The 17693-nt window shown below is 34.9% G+C and overlaps 1 protein-coding gene and 1 long non-coding RNA gene across 2 annotated transcripts in view; both read right to left on the bottom strand.

The window, feature by feature from the left end:
* The window catches only part of LOC141484237 (uncharacterized), a 697804-nt gene that overhangs the window by 544408 nt on the left and 135703 nt on the right, over positions 1–17693 (bottom strand). The window lies entirely within an intron of this gene.
* On the bottom strand, positions 1058–6944 carry LOC141484239 (uncharacterized). The gene is made up of 5 exons (XM_074179321.1): positions 6822–6944; positions 3036–3534; positions 2721–2974; positions 2572–2664; positions 1058–2516 (listed from the first exon to the last, which is right to left on the bottom strand). The coding sequence occupies exons 2-5, from the start codon at positions 3524–3526 to the stop codon at positions 2305–2307; spliced, it is 1050 nt and encodes a 349-aa protein (XP_074035422.1). The 5' UTR covers positions 3527–3534; positions 6822–6944; the 3' UTR covers positions 1058–2304.

Here is a 17693-nt window from a genome sequence, read left to right as displayed (position 1 = left end):
GCTTCCAACAAACGTTTGTAAAAGACTTTATCCTCTTTATTATTGTCTTCAGGTTCATCGCGAAAGATTAAATTATATAGCCTTCGAATGCGAGTCCTTCAGTTGAAATATTACCACGTTTATCAGAGTCAATGCACTTTCTGCCAAGGATCCATTTCGAAGAGGACTTGTCATAAACTGGTCCATTTATTGTATCGATTGAATTGTCTTTAGCCCAGTATTTCATGACATATTTGTATGATATAGGCAGATATTGCTTCGGATATTCCATCATACTCTCCTATGAAATATTTTCCATTGATGGTTGTGGTAACGATGGTGACTCGTCAAAAACCTCATCGTCATCCTTTCCCGTCGTTTCAGCAACATTTTCGAGTGGTAAAAATTGTGTCTCTTAAAATGCTCGAAATTGATCAAATAGTTCCGTCTTCATTTCCTTCTTTTTGACACCGTCACGTCATCTCAAATGGCCTACCGATTTTTTGGAGATTTCAGCTATATCCTTTAGAGCTTCGATATAGGTTGAAAACACTTTTGCAATGATTCATCCTCTTCAGACTTTCCCAATTCGAAAGCTAGATATTTTTGTCTTATATTTTTCGAAATTTCGTTAATTTTGTTCTTGCGCACAACATCGACTTCTTTACTGAGCGGTTTCATATCGACGAATAACTTTTCCATCTCTATTCACGCACACTTATGTACATATCACAACCTTTTTGATATCGTCCCTCATTCAAATGGCATTCCTTGACAATGATGAAAGTTCCATACTTGTCGCGCCAACATTCGGCACACATTCTCTTGAATCCATCGGAAGACATGTCGGGAGAGATGTGTTCGTCGAATACATGTTTCAAATCCATTCCGTCTTGCGTCATGTCGCAATTGTCACGTATCAGTTGCTTGGGTATCTTGGAATACGTCTAACACAAAAATATGGCATCAATGCACTTATGGCGACCCATCGAATAATATTCACGAATTTTCTGCTAGCCATCGCAGGCTACATCATCGAATATATATATATATATATATATATATATATATATATATATATATATATATATATATATATATATATATATATATATATATATATATATATATATACGCATCTGACGCATGATACCAAGCCCGCTATATGCCGAGGGTCAGTCGAAGCCCGGGTTGAGAGGAAGGTTGGCGGGTGTATATAAGAAATATATTCGTTGAATATATTCTACGTATATTACGAATCCATTGATATTCATTCGCTTATACAAAGCCCCATTGTATATAAGTATATATTTTGAAGATATAACCAAGCCCCTACGGTGTTGCCAAGATATTTGGTCGTAGGTATGACAAAAGTGGATATAATATTTGAAATAGGAGATTTAAAGTTTATTGTTGACGGTCGATGGGAAGAGGTAAATTGTCAAATTAGTCAAGGGTTTCGACGGTACTCCTCAGATAAAGTACATATTATCTCAGATCAAATTATATCTTTGATTCATAGGTATGATAGGAAACTTCCATATGATTTATTTTAAGGCAAACTAAAAATACTTTCATTTGCCGTACGTTTTGCCTTCTTCAGGATAAAAAATTAACACTTTGATTGAAGTATGAAGTATGTTTACCTTGTAGCTGAGTAAAAGTAATTCCTGTTCTCAATTTGGAAAATTGGGAGTTTTTATATCTTTGACAATCTGCAACTTGCATTCATTCAAGGAATTTTATTTGCACACAGTTGAGGAAACATACTTTTTGTGTTTATTTGAGTTCAATTTTTGAAGACAATTTGACAAAAAAAATTTTTTTTACCATTTTGCCAATATCTGTCGGTAGGGTGTAACCATATTATACAAAAGTATTTTTCTTGTGGTTTATTTTCATTATGATGAATTGTATTATTATAGTTTTTGATTCATCTCCCAAAAATTATTTTTCAAAAGACTCGAAGATTAAAACTCAGTTTTAATCTTCCTTTTTGAAGATGATCACTTGATGATCGAAACACGTGTCGAGGTGTTAAAAATAACGATTTGGTGTTGGGGAAAAAACTCCACTAATATTCATTACTACACCAAAGGTTCCAAACAGTGCATCAGAAGTCTTTAATTATATGTTGTGAAATATTCAAATTTAAGATAAATTATGGAAAATAATGAAACACAATCTTGGAAAATGTTGTTTATTAACCGTGAAACAGTTGAATAACATTAAACATAAAATTAAAAATGTTGGAGTGTATATGAAATGCAAAAATATATAAAAAAAATAAAATATTAAAGTAAACTGTATAAAAACTGAAATATTCTATTTCTTTGTGCGGTAGCAATTATAAACGAATGTTTTGATTTGCACCCAGTTTTTGTCTGTGAATATATTCTTATTTTCAGAAAGGAATTCAGTGCATTCATGTTTTTTTGGTGCTTTTTTATTCCTTACATGCTCTTTGAAATATTCCATAACAATTTTTTTCTCTCTTTCACTCCATTTCGTTCTTCTTCCGGCTACTGCCTTTTTCACTGAAAATGTATAGATATTAATGATTAAATGTATCGGTTAATTAAAGTTACATACACTTCTTTCTGGAAACTGCGCATTGCTCTTCGTCCGAACTATCATTGGAATTACATTCAGATTGTAATGGCTGAAGTTTTATATTTTTTTGCACTATAAAAATTATGAAAAAATGATGTTGAACCATGATAAATGATAAAAACGCATACCATTATTGTTAACCATGTCACCCTCACTAGAATTATGATTTCGTCTTGTCCTCTTGGTAATTTTATTCAATATTTTTTCTGAAAGAACATTATCACTCTCTTCCTTTTCTCTTTCCGAGTCGGTAGTATAATACACATCAGAATCTAGTTCAATATCATTTAAACTTCTTCCTTTGAATTCTTTGCCTTTGCCTTTTTCCAGAAGAAGGAGAATTTTAGCTACTTTTGCAGTTTGATATATATCTTGGGGAAGCCTGAAAAATCTCATAATGTTATAATAAAAATAAAATGTGATTTGAAAATTTCACATCATACCTATAAAATTCTAGATGGGTCTTTTTGGTATGACCCATAAATGTCGCAATTTGTTCCATTTCGTTTTCTTCCATACTCATTAATTGAAGGGTAGTGGCTATATGTTTCCTGAATTTCGTGGACGTCAGAAGGGATGGCTCTTTTGCGCCAGATTTTTGTGCAAATTTCCTCAAGATACTGGCTCCTGACATCCAGCGATCCACAGAAGCAGGATTCGCAAAAAGATATGGATTTGTTTCTGGTACAATATCAAATTCCCTCCTAAAGCTCAAAATACAATCAATATATTTTTGAAGTTTCCTTGCGAACAATATAGGAACCGGTTTGGATCCTTTTCCACCAGCAACAACTCTCTTGAATCGTTTGCTTATCAATTGTTCCACTTTGGTGAGGGAATCCATGAAAGACTCTTGATTAATAGTATCCGTATTTAGATTGTAAGTCTGTATAGTCAAGTATTGGATTTCTCCAATACGTTTTCGATTGAACATTATCGTTTCTGCAAAAACACACTCAGTCAATTTTTTGAAATTATTCACAACATTTCGACTGTGAGTAAGTTCAATATAAGCGTCTTCTGCATGTTGGTTAATATACTTGTTGATTAATTGAATGTCACTGTTTAATGGTAATTGAATTGGCTTTTCCCAATGTTTCTCCTTCAGGGCTTTAAGTGCCAGACTCGATATCTCATTACACCAATGTCCTTCAATTAGTTTTTTTCTGTTGTCTATCAGTCCATTGAATTTTAGGAATTTTTCTGTTTTCCAGAACTATTTTTAGCGCTATATTGCATACAAACTTCAGATTCGTTCCCATATGCATGGCAAGCGACGGTGCAACAAAACTTTTGTCATTCGGCTTATAGCCACTAATCACCTTTGTAGCTGATACAAATGACTGAAAATTTTCGGGTTTCAGTGTATCAAACAAACCGATACTGTCAATTTTTATCATTTTCAAGGCAATGAGTAGTCTACCCATCTCTCTCATTTTGTTTGAAATAACAATTGCTATTTGTTTTCTTTTATGCTTATTCAATAGGGCTTCCCCATATAAACATATTAATGGATCGTTTTTAGCTACTAGACTTATATCATCAGGACGCATTATAATGAAGATTTCATCTTTTATTCTTGATGATTTCAAGAATTCATGATTTTTTGACATTGCAGTTGCCGTAAGAGTTTGTGAACGACTTAAACAGTTTTTGCCAGCATTCACCACATCACTTGGCTTATTATCGCATACCTTAACATGCTTGTATAAAAGTTTTTTTGAGTAATGACCCAAGCAGTAGGTACAAGCAAAATATTCAGTGTTTGGATTTTTTGAAGACCTCACTGGTTGAAGAACGTTTTTTTCAGTATTCATATAAAAATACCCCTGTTTTCGCAACGACCTTACGAGAGCTAGCCTTTCTTTACTTCCTGGTTTCAAATTTTGTATTGCAATGACTTCTTCATTATTTTTATGTCGTCTTAGAAGATGTCTTGGAAAGTGAGTTGGGACATCCTCATAACATATAGGGCAGATTGTAGATCTCTCTCTAGCCGATCTCTTTTTTTCATAGTATGATTTACTATCCTAAATTTAAAGTAACGAGTGAGAAATACAAGAAGTGTGATTCACAAATACTGTAATTTCCATTTAATTTTGAAAAGTACAGATCGTATGGTGAGTTGGAATTGAGTATTATTGAATGAAAAAACAAACACGATCTATTGAATGAAATTTAATTTAGATGTTATTTATGAAAACAAGTGGGAAATATTTATAAACCACGATTTATAGCAATTTTCATTATATTTGACCAAATACTTTTCAGCATGGAACTATAGCAAGCGCCAAACGTGATGGCGGGCAATCGCGCAGGTATAGACTCACCCAACTAACTTACGATAAGCCCCTTGCCAGCCAGTGTCGTACCTATAATTAGTATTAATAAGGATAGCAAATGGAAAATGGAACATGACTTTTCCGTGATTTCTTTTCATATTTCATTTAGTATTATAGGTAGTAGTACAGTTCAGTAAAATGTTATATAATGATACACTCCTGATGATTGTTAGGCGATGACAAATTTTTTTCAGAAACAACACAAATTATTCAGACAATGCCAAACGCCAACAGCATTGGAGGACAAGTAATGATAAGCCTCTGTACAGAGCATTTGTATGTTTTACAAGGGTTGTAGTGGGGGTTATACTGAAAATGAGTTTGTGCGCATGAGAACGGGCTTGCCATTACGTTTGGGGCTTACTGTAATAAATGTTAGTAACATATAAACATTATAAGGGCAGTTTTCAAGTTTTCTTGATTCTTCATGAATATATATGTGATATTCTATTGAAATAAGGTACTTGGTTGATTAATTATTGCAGGCATTGAATGATTGTGTGAAAAAAATCAACAGATTTTGAGTGTAATGAATTCTAAGAAACAACTGAACCATTTGAAGAAAAATGAGCCCTACAAAAAATAAATTCAAGATATCAATAAATATCGATATATTCATGGTGACATCCCGTCAACGACGATCTTCTGTGAATGATCTTCAGTATCAGTGAAATAGACGACCGTGTGTTAGCCTGCTATCAACATTTTCACTTAGTACTGTTACTGAATCAAGATAATATACATATATCTACATAAATTGAAAAAATACTTGCCAATATTGGAGTTAGTACCACCGAAGTTGGTTCTACCAGGAGTGATTCGATCGAAGGTTGCACTCCAGGTGGTGGGTCTTTCGAAGGTGGTAGTGTTGTTAGTTGTGATTGAAATGACATTACATTACTGGTTGATTTTGGGTTTATGATGTCACCCTCTATATAAGCTGCCAAATCCGTGATTTTATAATTCTGAATGAAAGTATAAATTTGAATTTCACAATAACGATAATTCTCAGAGATAATTAAAGCTGGATTATTGAAAAATGTTTAATCTAAAAGTTTCATGAGCAATCCTAAATTCAAAAATGTTGCACTCCCTCTTGACACAAAATATAAAAACTATTTCAAAATTTGTTCGAAGACATTTCCATTATTTTCCAGGTATTTATTAAGTCTCTTCATCAAATCATTTTTTACAGAACGACTGATTTAATCGGCATTTAGGGTGTTTGTGAAACTTTTCTATCCATGTTCTTCTTACTTGTTGCATGTTCTGCGTATACGCTATTAAAAAACCTATATTTGCAAATTTTCAGGATATGAATCTAATTATTTCTCAAAACACGATTAACCAACTGTCATCGCGGTGGACTCTGTACATATATTAATAAAAAGCAGAAAACAATTTAAATTTGAAAAATAGTACCGAAAGATGACTTATGATCTTAATTAAAATTTTTCATATGTAGGTCAGCTCATCTCAAATTCAAGGTGAATTAATGAAAACAGTAAGAAAAAGTAAAAAAAAAAATAACGTAAAATAAGAAACTTTGAATATTTGTCGATAAGTTATAATGTTGAAATTTTTTAGAAAACTCGGATACTTGTTCATTAAGCAAAATATCATAAAAACTTTCCAAGTTTGAATTGAAAAAATATAACCTTCAAGCCTACTAACATGTAAATATGTTGTCAACTAAAGAAATAACTCTCATTGTTATAGTTTGATGTTCATTATTTTGAATTTTATTAACCAATGAATTACATATTTTACTAATCATTTGATATTATTGAGAAAAGCTTCACTCAGATTTTTTGATTTTTTGCCGTTTTTTCTGTTTTTTAGTTTTTCCTAATCTGACGTAAACATGGAAGATACACTTATACTTACTTCAAAGCTAGTTCTGGCATCTGAAGTTTCACCCGAACTATTAATATAATTGCAACTGGAGCTGTACGAAGTTGATCGAGGAATGTATTCTGAACCAGAACTTTCAAAATCGATAAATTCTTCCATTTCTGTAGACAAACTGTAGACAAACACAAAATAACTCGTTACCTTTTGCTTTGGGCTTTGTATAATGCACGAAATATTGCGGGAATCCTATAGACCTCGTGAACTCTGCACATTATACATAATTATATACATATACCCGTACCTCCTAATTGATCAGGCTTCATCTAATATTTTAGAAGGATACTGCATTCCATGGAGAAAGTAGTAAACTTGTTCAAAAAAAAAAGTTTTTTGCCTACATCAATAGTTAACAAACTCTTTTATAGTGAAATTATAAAGGGTGATAGCTAAAAAAATGACTTTTACAAAAATCGAAAGTTAATTAAATTTGACGATCTTCAAGTCGTATAAGTTTGACAAACCTCAAAAGTCAAAATTCATGCCTTCCAAAGATTAACACCGTCCTACCTTTTAACATATTATCATTAGCGTTCCCTAAAATAATGCCATGAATATGCGCTCAAAATTGATGAAATATCTTCTATATATTAAAATTCAGCTTTTTCTTAGTAAAAAAAACAGAAAAGTTAGGTTGAAAAAATAATAAAACTCTGTGAGCATCTGGCCTGTAAATATCTGAAAACAATTCCAATATCGTAAAAATCGACTAATTTTCAATTTTTTAGGTTGCAACAAACAACACCCCTTATAGTTATATTCGTTAGTTATCCAGCTCAGTGTAGCATAACAAAATGTGGATACTAAAAATTCGGAGTTTTGTCTATCTAACGCCTGAATTGTGATACAAAACAAAACGTTCATTTCACATTGATGCCAAATATACGGGCTTTGTATAATGCGTGAGATCTAATGGGACTCTTATGAACCGAGGAAAATCTGCACAGTATATATAATTTTATACAGATCAACTAACGCGCCCCCTACCTGAGACCGCGAGAACTAAAGGTGTATATCTTGAGATGTTTTCCGTCATTACGAAGCCCAGGCTATATTTCGTCAATGAGGTGCCCTACCCTTTTCTAACCGAATAAAAACGATATACACGTGAATTTTTACGAAGCCCTAGACCGGGCTTCACAAAAGTGTATCAGGCTTGGTATAATCGGACGTATGTAGCGTTTTGGGCTTCGTAATGGGGGTTTATACGTATATATATATATATATATATATATATATATATATATATATATATATATATATATATATATATATATATATATATATATATATATAAATATATATATATATATATATATATATATATATATATATATATATATATATATATATATATATATATATATATATATATATATATATATGGACCTTCGTTTAGCCGCCTCTGGATTCTGAATTTCTTCGTTGTCTTAAAATGGAAAATAACCGACTACTTTGCTTTTTTTCAATATCTCTCAAAGCAGCTGATACTTGGTTGACTTTGAGGACACGTAGACATTTTCAAATTTGACTCCATTCGGATGGAATAATATCGATAATGCTGTGTTGGTTTTTTCACACCCCGAGGGACCACATATGATGGCGCGAAACGAATTGGGTAACAACTTGCCATGTTTTGTTCGATACTTGACGCCATCATTCAAATAGTCCAAGTTGCCTATGGGTAACGTATTGTCTTTTTGAACGACCTCCATGTTCTGACTGGTGGTTGAGGGATTCACTTAAATATGTAGCGTGCACATTGACGTCATCCATCATTTCTCATGTTGACTTATCGCGGAGAAGGTGTCTTCAATCCGCTAATAAATAAACTGCCATTTGAATTACACTTACCAGGCTATCAGTATTGCCTGGTACGAAACTACAAGAACATCTTGCACGAGGTGATCCCCATTAGATTTGTGAACAGCACGATTTGGCATGTTCGCAAAAAAGCCTCTCAAAGCTCGACATCGAGCTGATAAATGTTTCGAAGAAAAGGCGTGGCAGCGACTGAAATCTAAAGACGTGACACTTGGAGAAAAGGTGAACGCTCTCTGCGTCACCGGAGTGATGAAGTCCAAACGCAAATCAGGAATGGGAAGTGTAAAATAATTTCAACGCAGCATTTTGCAAAATGTAATCAAAAATTGAAAGCCTACGGCGAATGACGTGAAGAAATCCGCGGCATCGGCTCTGAAGGCAGCAAAAATGGCCGTCCACAAAGCTGAAGGACGTAAGAAGATACGCATACTGAGAGTTATTCCATTCGAAGCAAAATCTGGAGAAATTCTACCACTCATACCCATATTTGCAGGCCTTTAAGCTTTGGGTTCGTTGACAGGGGGAGCGAGCGCCATCGCAAAAACCGCAATTGATGCAAAAAATGCCAAAAAGAAACTCGAAGAAAATCAGTGTCACAATAAAGCTATGGAATATTTGGGTTCCGGTTTGTATCTACGGAAAACATCTCGGGGATTTGGTTTGTTGCTGAAAAAACAACGACAATAATGCAACAAAGGACGAGGTCTTGATTTGAAAAAAAAAGAATAAAAACTCCTTGTGAAGATACCCCATAGAACATTATATGATTCGGAAATTCAAAAATGTGCCCACCAATTGAAAATACCGCTTTTCCGTGGAGTCTATATGCGTGATACGTTGCCAACTTGTGGTGGTCCTTGGCTGCGAGAATTGATACGATATTTTGGAGGGGGTACAACAATAACATTCAAAACTTTGATCAGAGTAATTGCAAGCATCTGTGCCTACAATTTCTACTTCATAATGCCTGCAAAATACCTAGATATAAATCTTTGCGGGATTTAACCGACGCTGAACTGACGACGCTGATCGATTGCTTTTTTGATCGAGAATGCTGAACCTTGGGAATTATTGGATGTCTGATATGAATTACCGAAGGACTACTATCATCGATTCGCTTTGCAGATTCGTTTACCCTGTTTTATCCATTATTGACAATTATCTTATTCATCTACCCATTTCTCATACAAACGGAATGAACAATATAACATTACGAGTGCTTGATCAACATCCCAGATTCATTGACTTTCGAAACGAAGAAACAATAATTCGCTTGGAATTGAAGCGAAAGTATGGTACTGGCTATCTATGAGAATAACTCATTACCAAACCCCCATCAGGCTTCGTCAAGTCCTTCAAACAGCGTCAACAACTGTCAACGGATAATGAATTATTTTTGAAATATCTTAGCTATTATGTTTTCCAATCAAATGTTCAACATTTCCCAAAAACCACAGAATGACGAATACATACAAAAGGTAGAATGGCGGACCTACTATCTGTATGTCAAATCTTTCCGCAATAATGACGTCATTGAAATCAACAACAATCAATTCGATGCCTATGATGCTTTGTACGATAGCCTGCTATTCATCAGCGGAAAAGTTGAGAGGATCAAGGGAAATGGTCGGGTAACCTCTGTGAACAATGCTGGTGGTTTCATGTTTCAATCTGCTATCTATGAGCAGATTGGTGAAGAATTGGAAGCAGTTCGTGAAGTTGGATTTGTTAGTACTGTCAGAGGCTTCCTCACCTTTACCGATGAAGATATCAAACACTTGGCAATCTCAGGATGGACATACCCTAAGAGCTTTGACATCATTCAAACTGCATCTTTATCGTTCGATCTATTCATACCCATTAAACATTTCTTGAATATTTTCGATGATTATCAATGTGTTTCCTATGGTAAACACACCATCCGATTAGTACGAGCTGGAGATGATAGCATCTGTTACCAAATAGATGACACCGCTGGTACAGTAGCATCGAAGACTGAAGTCAAGTTAGAAATTGAAAATATCGAACTGAAAGTTAAACGAATTTTCCCTCATGATCGAATCAAATTGCAACTTTTGAAAGCTATCCAAGCCGACACTTCTTTTATCATACCGTTCAGAAAATGGGAACTCCATATGCTGCCTGCTCTCACACAAAATGCAAAAAATGAAATATGAGTCGTCAAGACTCCCTCGTTTCTCGAAAGTCCTCGATATGTTATTTTATGCCTCCAAAACAATCGTGATTATACCAAAGTCAACAATGATCCAACACAATTCAATTATTTAAATATCACCAATATAACGTTGATTCTGAACAATGAAAATTACCCCAAAGAAAATATGCATCTGAATTTTGGGAAATGAATTTTTTGCAAGCATATTTCAACTACGCACAATTCGGTCTCAGCTATAAAATGACAAATAAACAAAACCCTCTCATCAATACCGCAGACTTTACACAAAAATCTCTTTTCGTCATTGATTGTTCCAGAAGGGACGAAAGCATCAAAAGTTCCAGTGTTGATGTGGAACTTGAAATCGAAGCATCTGAGGGATTTCCACAAAATACACGAGCCTATTGCATCATTGTGCACGACACTGTCATCGAGCACCTCCCACTCAGCGAAATAATCAAAAAATGTAACTAAATATGTGATTTTGCTTCAGTATCAATCGTAAAGTCGACATGAGAATAGCTACTGTAGATATTCAAGGTTTCATCATCGAGCAGTTATTCCAATCTTGAAGAGGTAGCCATTAGGATTGAAAATCAGTGTAGTAATTTTTTATTGCTGCCAAAAAAACCATTTTCCTGTTTGAGTAAAGAAGATCGTCGTACCGCCTGTTACCTGGAGCGAAACGTTCATGGATTGAGGTATTCCTCCGGCTTTGTGAAATATAATCAATTGGATGTCATCCTCATAGAATATCTACACGATATCGAGGACATCAAAAACGTGACTATCTATTTTTGAAATTTCACAAGTTGGATATACCTACAAGCATTGTGAATTCGTTGGAGTATGACAATACATCGTGGATGGTTCACACATTCGGCAATAACAACGAAGGTGTCTCACCCTGCATGCACCACATTCACAACTGAACCAAATATAATATCAGTCTCCAAAATGCAGATATCCTATACAAATGGCTTCATGATTTATTACCAAAATGAAGATGTATAATGAATATTCAAAATATTTCATTCCTTTCTTTTAGCAAACTTCACCTCCTGATGATAATGAAAATAAAAACTTTGCACGAAATACCTCCATAACCTCCAATGCCGCGTGTTTTCGTTACCCCACTTCCCTCCATTTATCACTTAACATTTGGCAACGTTGCACAACCGAGTCAAATATAATATAAAAATCCGAAATACAGATATTCGATACAAAAGACTCCATAATTAACCACCTGAATGATGGAAAATCCATCCTACATACTTATAATTTTCATTTTCGTGTTCTCCAGTAAAAATTGTGACGCTAGAGTTCCCGCAACCCTCTGACATATTCAATAATAACAAAGTTAGCCTCCTATGCTTTCAACACTTCTGCAAATGGTTAATTATGTTTCTTGACATCGAGACGAATCTACTGATGTCGAAATTATCGGAATCGGACGACCGGAAGTGAAAACCGGAAGTGAATATTTCATTGAAGATTTGGACTCTACATGATATGTCCATTCCATTACTTTGCTTACATCTCAATTTCTATAATCATACAGATCCGAAACTTTGTTAATTCATATATTTGACATATTCATCAATGACAAATAATGCTGTCCTTCTGGCATGCTGTACCCCACGAAAAAATATTAGACCCTCATAACCTTTCATGTTGACGCGCCATCTATGTTATTTCTCCGTCATCTCCTGATGATGCTAACTTGGATGTTTTTTTCTTGCATGTTGTCAGCCATGTTTTTTTCTTTAACGCTATATATTCCGCGCAATGTCTGCCGTCATTTTCTTTCCTTTGAACGCTGCGCACCCTGTATATCACCATGATAGCCTTTTTTTGTTCAATGCTGGATGCCATGTTTTTTTTTTCCTCAACTGCTGCACACCTTGTATACTTTGATGTCAACCATGTTTTCTTTTCAACGCTGGAAGCCATGTTTTTGTCTTCAACGCTGCACACACTCAGTATTTCATTTCTTACACATCAACATCCTGTATACCCATTTATTATTGTTCTCATTCCAAGCGCGCTCGAATCGTTATCTTCTAAACCGCGATAACGCTGCTCGATTCTCTGTCGTACGCGTGACCAATCGAACAAACTGGTCATGTGACAAATTGCTACGTTCTCATTGGCTGGTGTCACAGAATCAGTGTTGGTGATCTACTTCTGTACACATTGAGGAATCGAATGTTAAATTCGAGAGCTCCGTCAAACCGTCAAGTTTTTTCTCAAATGATGGATTTTGTCACACTTTGTACAGATTGACGTCATGTTTTTTTCGTGAATGATGAATTTTGATAAATGATATGTATTCAAATACAAACACGAAAAGACGCATGTGAAACAACGTATTTTGAAATGTCATTGCTAAATAGTATGCTCCTTTATTTCCTTATTTTCGAACGGTAATTTCACAGCACTTGCGAATATAAATACGTTTCTCATTGCGATCGCACGGTAAAACGTTGGATATCTGTTAAAATGCAATGTTTTCTCATGAATGACGTATTTTGTACACACCGAAAAATCATACATTGAAACGATAGAGCCCTGTTGAACATTTCATGTTTTTTTTATTACGTATTTTGAGACATTCTTTACACATTAAGGAACCACACGTTGAATCGATAGCCCCGTTGAACTGTCATATTTTTTCTCAAATGCTATACATATCCTGTATACCTCGATGGAAGCCATTTTTTTTCTTTTTGGTTGGCAACCATGTGTTTCACTTTAACGCTTCACTGAATGCCTCGCCGCCGTGTTTTTTTTTTCAGTTCGATTTTTCATTCGTTATTATTATTGTAATACATTATTTTTATAATTTAACTGCTTTGTTATCTCTCAACTGAATCTCTCCAATACTCATTCTATCCTTTTATGCTTCGATTGCTTCGACACATTTCTTTCCCACTCAATACCGTCTCTCTGAAACACTTCTGACACAAATACCTATAGGAAATGAGTTTTATTATTCATATACATAACTGAATACCGTATTTTACCATTTTTTTCAATCATAGTCACAACTCGTTCAAATGTATTGATGTACTCTCGAATCGGGACGAGAACCAATTCAAAGAGCAATTCAATGATCGAATCGGGACTGCACCCATCGCTATCGACAGTTCGTGATCACTTTGAATATTTCATTTTGCTATCAAGGCTAACGACCAAGCCTATAGCGGTGACGACCTGTGTTCATTTATCTATCCGATACTTTTTTTGTACAACGGTAAAAGATACATTTTTAATGGTTATGAATATAAGTACAGATAGAACAACTGCTGATATTAATACCTTGCGAGGTTGAAGAGCCTTGTAATATATTTGAACTATCTGAGTTGACAATTTCATGGGCATTAACATTCAATTCTAAATTAATTTTACAATTTTGCCTCATCTATCATTTTGAAATATATATTTATATAAAACAATTTTTGCCCATCCAAATTTTTTTTTGCAATGTGTCCTCATGTAGTAATCAGTAAACCCAACAACATCATTTTATTTTAACAAGCTATATAGTATGCTGTTTCGTATAGGTCCGTCATCGTTATTCATAATATTATTGTGTTTACTTATTTCTACACTCTCATAGGCATCTAGTTGCCTGTTGTTGTTAACTTGTCTAACTAATCTTAATGAACTGAAGTCTATGGAATGGTTTTGTTGCAAAATATGATGGGCGACTGCTGATTTTTCAGGTCTTCCATATTTTAAGTGTGCTATGTGTTCCTTATATCTTACTTCAATAGATCTTCTTGTCTCTTCATAATATTTTGCATCGCAGTCCTTACATTCAATTCCGTAAATTTCATACTTTTTCGAATTCTCGACTTTGTCTTTTGAACTTCCCAAAAGGCTCTGTAGTGTATGACTTGTTTTAAAAACCACCTTCATACCTAGTTCCTTGAAAATCTTCCCAAAGTTCCTCGAATATTGGTGGTATGGAACTGAGATGTATTTATCTTGGTTTTTGTCCTTTCTGAAAGTCGAGATTTTATTCATTCTCAACCATCCTTCCTTATCGTGTCATCTATAATACTCCTCGAGAAACCGTTAGTGGCTGCAATTTTCTGTATTGTACGTCTTTCTTCTGTGAACCTATTATGTGTTAGAGGGAAAGTCACGAGACGATGAACTGAAAAATTCAACCCAGCACGTTTGTGCTATCCACAGTGATTTGAACTGTCAGGAATATACCTGTACGTGCTTGTTTCTTTTCTGAATATATCGTATTCTAACCCTCCATATTGGCTCCTCATTATGTGACTTAGAGTAAAACGCATGAGCTGTAAACAAAACTGTTTGTTGGTAGCCAGTTGATTCGGCGTCACCTGACACGGTCACTCTACAGCAGATGCCATAACATGAAAATAGTTAAAAAAAAAACTAATCAATACAGTTTATTGTATAATTCTCACTATAAAATGGTTTCACAAAAACCGCGACACGTGTTCCGCTTCACAATAGCTTCCTCAAGCATACACTCAGTTCATGCTCTGACGAAACATGTGAATTAGTTTTAAAGGCAGTTTCGATTAATCGATTCATTCCGCTTTATGAATTCATCTCTTGACATATTAGCATCATACTTGACAGAGTTTCCTAATGTAAAGGTTCAGTTCTCTGAGTAACCTGAAGACTGTTGAATTACTTACTGAAGAGGGGTTCATGCCTTATGATCATATTGATTCCATCGATAGATTTGATGAAGCTTGCTTGCCCCCTATTGATGCCTTCTACAACAAATTAGAAGATAAGCTCTGCCCCCGCAGACTATATCAACGAGCCCAGGATGTGTGGAAGAGTTTAAGTTGTCAGACTTTGGGTCAATATGTGGATTTATATATGAAAACAGATATTCTCCTCATCGCCGACGTATTCGAACAACTTCGTGCAAGCTGCCTCAGGACTCATAATCTGGACCCTGCCCTTTACTATACGCTAACAGGCCTTACGTGGGACGTGGGATGCGATGCTCTAAAATATACCAAAGTTGAATTGGAACTACTCACAGATCCTGACATGTTTCTATTTGTTGAACGAGGAATTCGAGGTGGACTTAGCCAAGTTTGTTCGAAGAAAAGAGCTCATGCGAACGATAAATATTTGAACAATTATGACCCTTCAAATCCCGACACATACCTCATGTATTTCGACGTAAACAACTAGTATGGGTGGGCGATGTCTCAGTATTTACCATATGATGGGTTTAAGTGGTGCGATACAAATTTTGACGTTTATTCAATACCCGACGAGAGTGGCGTGGAATAAATGCTTGAAGTTGACCTGGAATATCCTGAACATCTACATGATTCACATAAAGACTTTCCATACTGCCCTGAACATATAAATCCAAACACGAAAAAGCCCGTAAATCGATAAAAGAGCTCACCAAATTGATGGCTACTCTTCATCATCACAATCATCACAAAGCAAAATATGTGAATCTTCATTGCGCTCTCAAACAGGCCATTGTTAAAGGTTCCTTCTTCTCAAGCTAATGAACAATGCAGTATTCGGGAAAACGATGGAAGACATTAGAAAAAGAGTCAACATTGAACTTCTCACCAGATGGGCTGGTCGCCATACAGCCGAGGCCTATATTTCTAAACAAGAATTCAAACATTGTCTGATATTCAATGAGAATTTGGTGGCAGTCGAACTAAGGAAACTACAAGTTTATCTGAATAAACCGATACAAGTAGGACAGACTATCTTAGACTTGGGAAATACTACCATATACGATTTTCATTATGGCTATATGCTTCATCGATTCGTAGATAATTATGTAATTCTCTACACCGATACAGATAGCCTGACTTATGAAATATGCAATCAGAAAACTTATGAAATCATGCGTCAACATTGTTATAAATTCTTTGATACTCCGGATTATCCTTTCAATAATCAGTTTGACGTTCCTTTGGTGAATAAACAGGTTCTCGGGATAATGAGAGATGAGAATAACGCTTGTCCGATGACTGAATATGTAGGCCTTAGATCGAAATTGTATACTACTAGGCTGTTGGTGACAGAAGATTGTATCAATTAGAAGCGGCAGCAGTTGATAAATGATGGCTGTGATGAGGATGGAATTATTCAAATCATCTCATGCATGTTAGTTAACAAGAAGGCAAAGGGAGTCAAATCTTTTGTGGTGAAGAATAAAATTACATTCGATGATTATGTGAATTGCTTAGTTGATTGGAAGAATATGAGTGTCACCCAAAATTTGATTCGGTCCGATTAACATCAAGTACATTCCATCGCCCAATACAAGATTGCCCTCAGCCCTGGAGATGATAAGCGTTATATAATTCCAGATTCACACGATTCGCTTCTTTGGGGTCACTTTCTATCTCTCAAACATCAAATGCTATGGATATTGATGATTATCAGTAGATATGTATTTGGCTGCAGTTGAGCTGAGAGAAGATTTGTATATCATTAGTAAATGTTCAACTAACTATTTCATATTATTTGTAGATTTTAGGTTTAGAGATTCAAAAAAACTTTGATAGCAGCAGAATATCTCGATACTCGAAAAATGTAATTGTGAACATATCAATGGAATGATTAGATATCAATAAATATTTTGTAGTATATTTTTGAATTCATGGGTGATTCCTTCTTACGTTAAAAACTTTCAAACCCATCCCTCTTCTTGGTTCAACTAACTCCTCACTCATAACTGACATGATACTAATTACAGTCTACGAGTGATTTTCATCTACTCAAAAGGTAAAATATTGGTTCTTTACGTGGTGGCGCCGTTACGAATCATTATGATTCGACCAAAGTGAACTGATTTCCTATTT

The sequence above is a fragment of the Leptinotarsa decemlineata genome, unplaced genomic scaffold (genome assembly GCF_025532065.1).
Source record: "Leptinotarsa decemlineata unplaced genomic scaffold, Ldec_3_MD MMD2_tig00005009_RagTag_RagTag, whole genome shotgun sequence".
NCBI lineage: Eukaryota > Metazoa > Arthropoda > Insecta > Coleoptera > Chrysomelidae > Leptinotarsa > Leptinotarsa decemlineata.
This window is presented reverse-complemented; position numbering and strand designations above follow the sequence as displayed.

What these genes read in the sequence shown, in the direction of transcription:
- LOC141484239 (XM_074179321.1), bottom strand. Translation starts at nt 3,526, where the DNA reads ATGTTCAATCGAAAACGTATTGGAGAAATCCAATACTTGACTATACAG. An exon ending in ACCCATCTAGAATTTTATAG is followed by an intron (nt 2,975 to 3,035) that starts GTATGATGTGAA and finishes GAGATTTTTCAG; the next exon opens with GCTTCCCCAAGATATATATC. An exon ending in TGACATGGTTAACAATAATG is followed by an intron (nt 2,665 to 2,720) that starts GTATGCGTTTTT and finishes TAATTTTTATAG; the next exon opens with TGCAAAAAAATATAAAACTT.